The sequence below is a fragment of the Triticum urartu genome, chromosome 2A (genome assembly GCF_056163025.1).
Source record: "Triticum urartu cultivar PI428250 chromosome 2A, HENAU_Tu73, whole genome shotgun sequence".
Classification (NCBI taxonomy): domain Eukaryota; kingdom Viridiplantae; phylum Streptophyta; class Magnoliopsida; order Poales; family Poaceae; genus Triticum; species Triticum urartu.
The window spans coordinates 493471336-493480605 of record NC_141874.1 but is presented as its reverse complement, the minus strand read 5'-3'; the positions used below and the strand labels follow the sequence as shown (position 1 = coordinate 493480605).

At 47.6% G+C, this 9270-nt stretch overlaps 1 protein-coding gene across 1 annotated transcript; it reads left to right on the top strand.

Annotated features, from left to right (window-relative positions):
• Window positions 1-368: 368 nt before the first annotated feature.
• Window positions 369-1116, top strand: LOC147985590 (E3 ubiquitin-protein ligase SINA-like 10). The gene is made up of 2 exons (XM_087541650.1): window positions 369-503; window positions 586-1116. Exons 1-2 carry the CDS (start codon window positions 369-371, stop codon window positions 1114-1116), a joined length of 666 nt encoding a protein of 221 aa, XP_087397776.1.
• Window positions 1117-9270: the final 8154 nt, after the last annotated feature.

The window sequence follows — 9270 nt, the reverse complement described above, 5'->3', positions numbered from 1 at the left end:
CCACCACGCTCATGGGCGAGGGTGGGACGGAGCTTCATTGACTTACTGCTCCTGCCTTTGCGTCCATGATAGGTGGGCCCAACAGGTCGGTGGCCCACCTGTCATGCAGCCAAAGGCAGGTGCGGTTAAGGCGAGAGTGTGTTGTAGTAATCAAACTTCTCGGTCTTGTACGAGTTGACGTGACACATCAAAGCACTACACTCGATATATTTCAATAATTTGCGTTTACCGATGCATTAATTACAATGCATGCATGCATGCCGTGACTCTCCTTTTGATACTTGCATGTGTTGATTTAATGCACCTTGAAGTAGTATGAATATGTGACGGTAAAGCTTTGTAATGCCCCGGCCCTAATAAAGCGAGAGATGGTTGTGCACGAGGAGGGCGAGATCATGCAGACGGAACAGGAACCGACGATGGAGCTCTCTATGGTCTCGATGGACCTCACCTTGCTCCACTGCCCCTTGTGCCTCCGCCCCTTCAAGCCTCCACTGTATGAGGTTCGAATACACCTCGTCCGTTCGGCTGATCAAGCAAGGTGCAGGTTTCTTGGTTGATGTGTTGTTCGATTGATTTGTGCAGTGCAAGGGAGGGCACCTGGCTTGCGCGGACTGCCGCGTCGAGCGCCCCGAGAACCAGCGGCAGTGCCAGAAGTGCGAGCGCGGCGGTGGCTTCGACGTGCGGAACACATCGGTGGATGCCGTCCTCTCCTCGGTGAGGGTGGAGTGCCCGCACGAAGGCTGTGTGATCTACGTCACTTACCACAAGCTCACCGATCACCAAAGCATGTGTCCGCTCGCGCCCTGCAAATGCCCCGTGCCCGTTAGCGGCTATGAAGGCCTACCGCCGGTGCTCTCCCACCACATTAGCACCATGCATCCCATGCCCGTGCACAGGATCCAGCATGGCAAGGCGCTCCAGCTGCAAGTGCCACTGCCAGAGCCACGACCCTTGCTGTTCGTGGAGGAGGATGGCCGCGCGTTTTTCTTGGTCGTCGGTGTGCTCGACATCGGTGTGCCTATCGCCGTGTCGGTTGTCTGCATCAGAGCAGGGGCATCCCCACTACCGCACTATGTGGCCAAGCTATGGGACCGCCGGGGAGCCCAAAGGTAGGACCGACGCCGTCAAGGTGGAAATGGAGGTGACAAGCAGCAGGGATCCCAGCGACGTCGCCGTGCAGGAGTTGACCTTCTTCATAGTTCCGCCCAAGCTACTGGCCGGGGCTAAGCTGGTGTCCCTCCACATTCAGATTGACAAGCTCACATCCTAAATGATTCTACAGTGCCTTCTGTTTATCTTAGTAATATGCTAATAATAGGGGTTAGCTCGGTCTACTTTAGCTTAAGAGATGGTGGGTTTTGGTGGCGATGCAGCAATTACCTCGACATCAGATCAGCAGTGAAAGTAATTTCAAACAGTCGAATGGATATTTTGTGTCTGTTGGATATAAAGATCCTTTGGGTAAGAAGTAATAGCTTATATGTTTTTTTTCGAAACGGAACAACGATACTAGTATAATTTTTGTTGACATGCACTAATATTTTTGAAACGGACGTCGGGCTGTAGCGAGAAGGGCGGTTGGGACGCGACATCGGCCCATACCGCGGTGACCCCCGACTGGGACGCACCGACTATGGATTTTCTCCCTCGCCAATGTCGAACGCGTCTACGCAGAACATTGTTCCCTTCCCCCTGCCGCGGGATCAGGCCGGATATGTGACTAGCGGTGTGGCTACCGTCGTTCTATGCTTGTGAAGAGAGCAACCCAAGCAAGCAGGCTTGTAGCTTAGGCTTCTGCCAGTGTATATATAGTGGTTTTCTTTTTCTCTCCATATCAAGCATTTTATATTGCATACGTGTAATTGAAGAGTGAAATGATGGTTGCTTCTTTCGACTAACTTACTGTGTGATTTGAAGTCCATTGACCGTATTTTTACAAATATAGTGACATATAGTGTATTTATCTCGTTTGAAATTAAGCCATATTAACCGGAGAGGAGGCAGTATGGACTAGCATTACTTTGCTGTGTCCCGTCAACTTGCCAAACGAGGAGAAGCTTGCAGGACGGGAGAATCTTGCATGCGGTGGCTCGCAGGACAAGGAGAAACTTTTGACTAATGCAAGCTCTCCTTCGCTCAGGTGGTGGATGTGCAATAGTTAATTCGGTGTCAGATTTCCAGAAGCATACAATGTACTAGTACTATTATTGTTGCACTTCCCGAAGAGGCGAACAACCAAGCAGAAAGTTTACTAGTACTAGTACTACTACTATAGTCTATAGAGGTATGTACTATACTAGTACTAGGAACCGGATGGAGGAGCGTCTGCACTCTTATTATATTTTTAAATAAAGCAATCTTCAACACATTTGGTTCTATTCGAGGGTTCTCGCATGCGATAATGGAAGTTGATTGCATGGAACACTCGCCACAATTCTCGCTTAATTCTGGCTCATATCCTGTTACAAATAGGAGCGCTTGGTAATATTTCCTCTTTTTTGTTATTCAGCATGTAAACAGGTCAGCAAACCTTGCGGCGTATCTTTGTGCGAACCGTGGTTGCTGCACTTTGAATGTGGCCGAGAGCTGGCTTGATGAAACACCTCGCTTCCTAATTCTTTTTTGCGGGGTACCTTGCTTCCTAGTGACCAATGTCTTGGCTGATCATCCTAAGAATGCTTATATATGAATAAAGCTCTCTCATTTACCCGCAAAAAAGATTAACCGGAAAGGAGGGAGTATGGACTAGCACTACTTGTTGGTGTGTCCCGTCAACTCACAGAACAAGGAGAAGCTTGCAAGAAAAGGTGAAGCTCGCTTACGCCTTTTGACTAATGCAACGTACCCTCGCCCAGGCGGTGGACATGCATCGGTTCATTCGGTGTCAGATTGCCAGAGGCATACACTGTATTACCGAACATGCGGAGTACCATCATTGTTCGACTTCACGAAGAGGCAAAGGGCCAAGCGCAATGTTTAGTAGTACGAGTACTACTACTACTAGAACCACATGGTGGAGCCTCTGTACTCTTATTTTTTAATCTCTGATAAAGTACACATTTATTCCGGAGAAGGGCGGAAAATGGCAGCCCAACATGTAATGATGATATCGATCAACCATGCTCGAATATATCTTGGCCTCCGTACGAGCTCGTTTGTGTGTTCTCACTCCTCGTCTCTCTCAAGGAACGGCGGGTTGGCCATTTTGCCGTCAATTGAGATCGGTTTGGCCACACTCCGGTCCCACATGTCAGTGATATGCCAAGAGGAGGTGCGTTGACCGACTGGCTATACGCGTACTTGGTTTTGCACCTTCATACTACTCCTCCCTCCATCACAGTTTACAGGGCACACTTCATTATGATGCATTTCTCTCAATGCATTTCCACCACCAGAGAGACTTTAGACGCGTTTGGTTTAATGGTCAATTAATTAGGGCATGGTAACCGCAATTTTCTCTCGATGTAGTACTACGGTGTGGAGTAAGTGCATGCATGTGTGTACCCGGGGTGGAAGCACTGCATGCATGTGTGTACGCATTATTTCCTCTAGTAATAGACGCCGTGCTATAACTACCAATGCTATTTTCAGGCCGATCGCTAGTGGCCTTGGTCCCATAGATTTTCTGTTTTTCTGAAGCGTGCTCTATAAACAGTGACAGACGGGGTAGTATGAGCGGATTCAAAGAAGAGCGTATTGATGGTTGCTTCTTCCAAGCAACTTACAGTGGGAAAGGTGGGGCTTATGATTTGACTGCTCATTACTCACTATTAATGCGGCGCACCGACCGGTCTGAGTCTCCCATGCGGCCGTGCACTACCCCCTCGGTTCTTAAATATACTCCTAAGTATTTGTCTTTCTAGAGATTTCAATGAGTGACTACTCACATATTTGTCTTTTTAGAGATTCAAATGGACTACTACATATGGATGTATATAGACATATTTTAGAGTGTAGATTCACTCATTTTGCTCCGTATGTAGTCACTTGTTGAAATCTCTAGAAAGACAAATATTTAGGAATGGAGGGAGTACACATACAAAGAAAAATGAGTGAATCTACACTCTAAAATATGCCAATTTGAAATTTGTGAAAAGAAAAATATTGTTGATGACAGTTGTGACGACAAAAAAGAAACATATTCCTTGTCCTAATGGAAGATAACAACACATTTGTGTTTGTCTGAAACGGTGTGAGGACGAGATTGCAATATGGAAAGTACGCCAGACGAGCTACGTTTTGTGCAAAGAACTATGGAAGATCTACATGCAGCGACATGGGAAGACGGGCAGTGGAGCAAGGCCGGAGGGGATACCTGGAGGTCGTCGGGATGTAACTAGGTGAGCGGCGGCGGGTGGAATCTACCCATACTGCGGCAGCGAGCAGGTGGCGTAGGCCCTATCGCGCCGGAGCTTGGTCAGAGAGAAAGGCGTGTACCGCAGATCAGGACGTGCTGCCTTGGCGCCGTCGAACGAAGAAATGATGCACGTCCTCCCTTTTCGCCGGCAGACGGGATGCGGCCGGATCAGTGACCAACGGTGAGAGAGAGAGAGGCCACCGCAGCCTTGTGTGAGATACTCTGAAGAGAGAGAAACCAGGCAGGGAGGCTCCATTGTATATAGTGGAGCGGACTACCTTTTTCTCCATAAAAATCGTTTTATATTCTGTGTACGTGCCATTGAGCGATATAACTTTATTTAAAAATAACGCGCCACGCATCAAGTCGAACTTTGTTTCGTGCACGCGTGGTACACGACCTCCGTAGGTAAACAACCGCTACGCGTGTTCAAATTAGCACGTGGGCTGCCATTTCGTACAGAAATGAGCTCCACCGTGTACCCACGCAGGTGTGGCGGGGCACGAAGCATGAGTATGTGCACGGTCACCTATTCTCTTATTGTATACGTACAACACCTACGTGGGGCTGTGTGCGAGAGATACAAACGTAGAGAGATATAGTGTGTGGGTTCGTGAGAGTTTTTTTGGGGGGGGGGTCAATCGAAAAATGTAACATATGCAATGCGTGTGAAATAGAGTCCTGGATATATCATATATATAGAGGGGGCGATCCACGAGAAGAGAGTGGAGGTATCATCGACTTGAGGTGTCCATAGAATCGAAGAGAGGGATGATGTGTGTGTGTGTGTGTGCGCGCGGTCGATAAAGAGTGCCATCGAATTTCTGTGTGCCCACGTCAAAGATATAGAGTGGCTGGCCTACTAGAACGAGAGAGGGGACAGGTGCAGTTTGTCTCTGTGGCATGGATACCTACCTACAACGCTCGACTATCGGTGTGTGGTGGTGGGGGGAGGGAGGCATAATTAACTATAGAGGCACAATGGCTGGTATATGTGTGGAGGAGGAGAGAGGCCTACCTCATGTATTAAGGGAGATCGATCTACCTCATGTATTAAGGGAGATCGATCTACCTCATGTATTAAGGGAGATCGATCGGCATCCATGAATATGTGTAGGAGAGGAAAAAGGTTGGGAGAGAGAAAGAGCTAGAGTGTTGGAGGGGGTGGTAGTGGAGTTGCTTCTAACAAATGGTGGGATAGGCTTGCTAGACAACCGGAGGGCATGCCTGCAATATCAATAAGAGAGAGGATGGCTGCCCGTCTGTGCACATGCATGTGAGAGACGGGTCAGGAGGCATGCACGAATGATGAGGGGGACGATATGGCTGTGGTAAGCAGACATAACTACACAGGAAGATCAATCGTCCTTTGTCAGAGAAAGGAGAGACATAACTTGTGAGATACGTCGACCTAGGTATATGTTGGGAGATCGATCGGTATACATGCATGTGTGTGTTAGAAGCAAATGAGGCACGGGGAGAAGGATAGAGAGAGAGGGATGCATCTAGGAGGTGGTGCGAGAGTCATACTATATCGAGGGGGAAGGAGTGTGCGAGTATGAGATCGATGAAAAGAGTGGTGGGAGTGAGGCATGGACGATGATAAGAGAAGAGGGGAAGCTTGTGTTTGTGCTAGGCACACCTGGCTAGAGAAGCATATTGACCGATGTGTGCCGTAAAGAAGGAGCTGGGGGGCCTACACACACCGTGGGTGAACGACCTAAAGTGAAAAGATGAATTTGTGAGATGGAGCTAGAGAATGCTGAGGGAGGGTGAGAGGGATGCGGGCGTGTGCATGCACGAGAGAAAGTTAGCGCGAGCTAGCTACAAAGATAAGAGGATTGTGTGGGTGTAAAAGACGAATAGAGATCATACTTCATTATAAAAAGCGAATTTGGATATTTGAAGAATTTATCATAGTGTTTTAAACCGACACATGTGTGAATATATATATAATGGTGATACACATGGTGTGGTTATGAACATGTTATACTACATATAATATATTTTATCTCCACTCTTATAAAAAACGGAGTTGTTGATGATGGTGTGCCTGCCATCCTGCAATATAGGCTGTCCAATTTATATCTGACGGATAGGAAGGAAACTATGGAAATTTTGAAAAAAGATACCCACACCCCTCTCCATATTTGCAAATTAGGCCTCCCCTTGATCATGTTGATGTTCTATGGAACGTATGGGCATCTTGCTAGTACTACGTATAATATATAGAACATTGATCATAATTTGGGCGAATGTGTGGCTTTTGCAGCTCAGGTCTAAATACTTGTCATAATGTAGGGGGCGGGGCACTATACTATGTGTGATAAACACGGTGTACACGTATGGAACATGGTTTAGATTATGAATATATAGTTAGTACATCAAATGTACCATTATTTGGAATCAACATCAAGTGTATTCAAAAAATAGAATTCGAGTTCATGTAGTACACATAGTTCATATCTATCTCTATAGTAATCATGTGGTGTGTTATTAAGGTAATACACGAATGATGGTTGAAGTTGGCAACAATCATAATTGTAGATTCTTATTGAAATAGAGAAACGAATTCAAATTCAGTTCGAATTGCAGTGGTAGTATAGACATTTGGAATGCACTAAAATTCTGGTATGAGTAGGTTACATGCATTATACAGCAAGCGAAAAAATTTAATTGGACATAACATGGATTCATACTCCCTCCTTCCATCTATATAGGGCGTATTGCATTTTTTAAGACCACCTTTGACTATTGACTAGATTAATGGTACATGACAAGCATAATGTGAAAAATATATCATTGAAAGAACCTTTCACAGACGAATTTAAAGGTGTGCTTTGTGTAAGTTGCATGTCATATATTATTGCTTTAATATTTGGTCAAAGTTAGCATCGAAAAATGCATTAGGCCCTATATAGATGGAAGGAGGGAGTAGCTTTGAATAGCATTTTTATAGTAAAACGGGGCAAGATTCCCTCTTTGTGTGGTGTGAATATTTTTATTTTTTTTCATTTTCTTTTTGGTTGATTTGGTACATACAAGTACAATATTACACGTTAGGCTTGTCCCTAAAATTCAACCCGCGCCTTGTTATATCCCGAAAATTCAGATATCATGCTCCCAAAACTGGCGCCTTCATAAACCACGCCTTGCTATCCCGAAATTACAACGTGTGCGAAAACTCCCTCCAGCTGCCAAATCCCAACACGTGAAACCCCCCTTCTAACCCTGAGCCGAAAGGGCCGCTAGTTCAAATCGGTGGGGGGTACTTTTGTAACACACCCTATATTTTGGACAAGCGCGTCCCTAAGTCATGGTTCACCCCCTCCCATAGCCTCCTTTTTGCCATTCGAAATCCTAGGCTGCCATAACCTCTCTGCTCCAGCCGCGAAACCCCACCCTCCTCCGTCCGCCACCTCACCGCTGCCCAGTCGGAGCCTCTTCCCCGACGACGTCGTCCACCGCAACAGCTCGACGTCCCTCATCCACCTCCCCGGATGAGGATCCGTCGTCCATCTCGTCGTCCCGCTGGTTCAGCCGCCCTGTCCTCCACCTCCATGGAGTTGCTCCGACGATCGCCTCGTCTATCATGGTTGCTCCATCCCCACAGCGCCACCTTAACCTGCTCCACTGGAACCGCAACATCCTCACCGACTCCTTGGATGAAGCCGAGGCCTACTCGGCTCCATCCCGCACCCCATGAGCGGCTACCTTGAAGCCGGCGCCGCGGGCGACATCTCCACGGCGGCTCTCCCCCAGTGCGAGGCCCCTTCGGCGGCGGCGTCCATACCAGCCGAATATGCTGCTGCTGCTGCGGCTCTCACTCAATCGCTTGCTCGCCCAGCTGCTGCTGCTCCGGCTCTCGCTCGCTCGCGCTGCTGCTACTGCTCTCCCCCTCGCTTGTGCAGCTACTTTGCTCCGATTTAGCTACACTTCAGTCGACTGAATTGACTTCTGAGTTAGTCAATTTTTAGGGGGTGGGGGGGGGGGGGGGCTTGCCGGAGTTAAGGAAGAACCACCCGAAGTGGGGACGGGGGCTCGCCAGAGAGGTACCCCACTATCTATCTTAGGGTTCAGGGTGGGGGCGGGGGCCTATAGGGCTGGCCGGGGCGGCGGCGGACTGGCGGTGGGGAGTTGTTTTGGGGCGGCGAGGCGGCGCTGGGGCCGGCAGTTCGGCCGGTGGTGGCTGGCAGCTCAGGGGGTGCAGGTTGAAGATGAACTGCAGGCCCTCCCTAAACTACATGTCAAGTGCCTCTCTGTTACCATTGCGTTCGGTTTCGATAGTAACATTCAGATTCCACTGTAAATTTCAATTTCGACAGTTAAGTTTAGAGTCAATAGTTTTTACCTCATCTATTGTAGTCAGGTGGTTTTGGTGATGTAAATTTTACATCTATTTTACATCATCTATTGGAGATGCTATTAGAATCCCATTGAGATTGACGATGTCTATCTTGTGCTGCTTCAGCCTTGATGTCTTACGGCTCACCAGGTCTGCTCCAATGATAGAATGATCCATCACAACAGAGCAGTGCCCCGGACGCCGTCTACATATTCCTCAGATCTTCCTCCACACCCCCGATAGCCACCTCTGCCTCAACTGCTTCAGCGACCAACCCAATGATGCTGAGGTCGACACGGCTACGGCAAAGAGGTTGTACACTTGTTGCATCACTTATTACTATACATTCATGTCGATCCATTAGTGCTATTTTGGTTTGACGGAAAAACATAGAAATAGGGAATTTTCCAATGGCACTCTACTATTCAATTATTCATGCATTTTCTTGAAAGGAATGAAGCAAAACATCCACCTGGACCTACTTTTCAAAATCCTATTCATGAAAACAAGACCTAGTGCATTAGTGGCAGAATAACATTCTAACTGTACACGCTTTCATATGGTT

Coding starts and splice junctions, on each gene's coding strand:
- LOC147985590 (XM_087541650.1), top strand. CDS start 369: ATGGTTGTGCACGAGGAGGGCGAGATCATGCAGACGGAACAGGAACCG. Junction 504..585: donor TCAAGCCTCCACTGTATGAG/GTTCGAATACAC, acceptor TGATTTGTGCAG/TGCAAGGGAGGGCACCTGGC.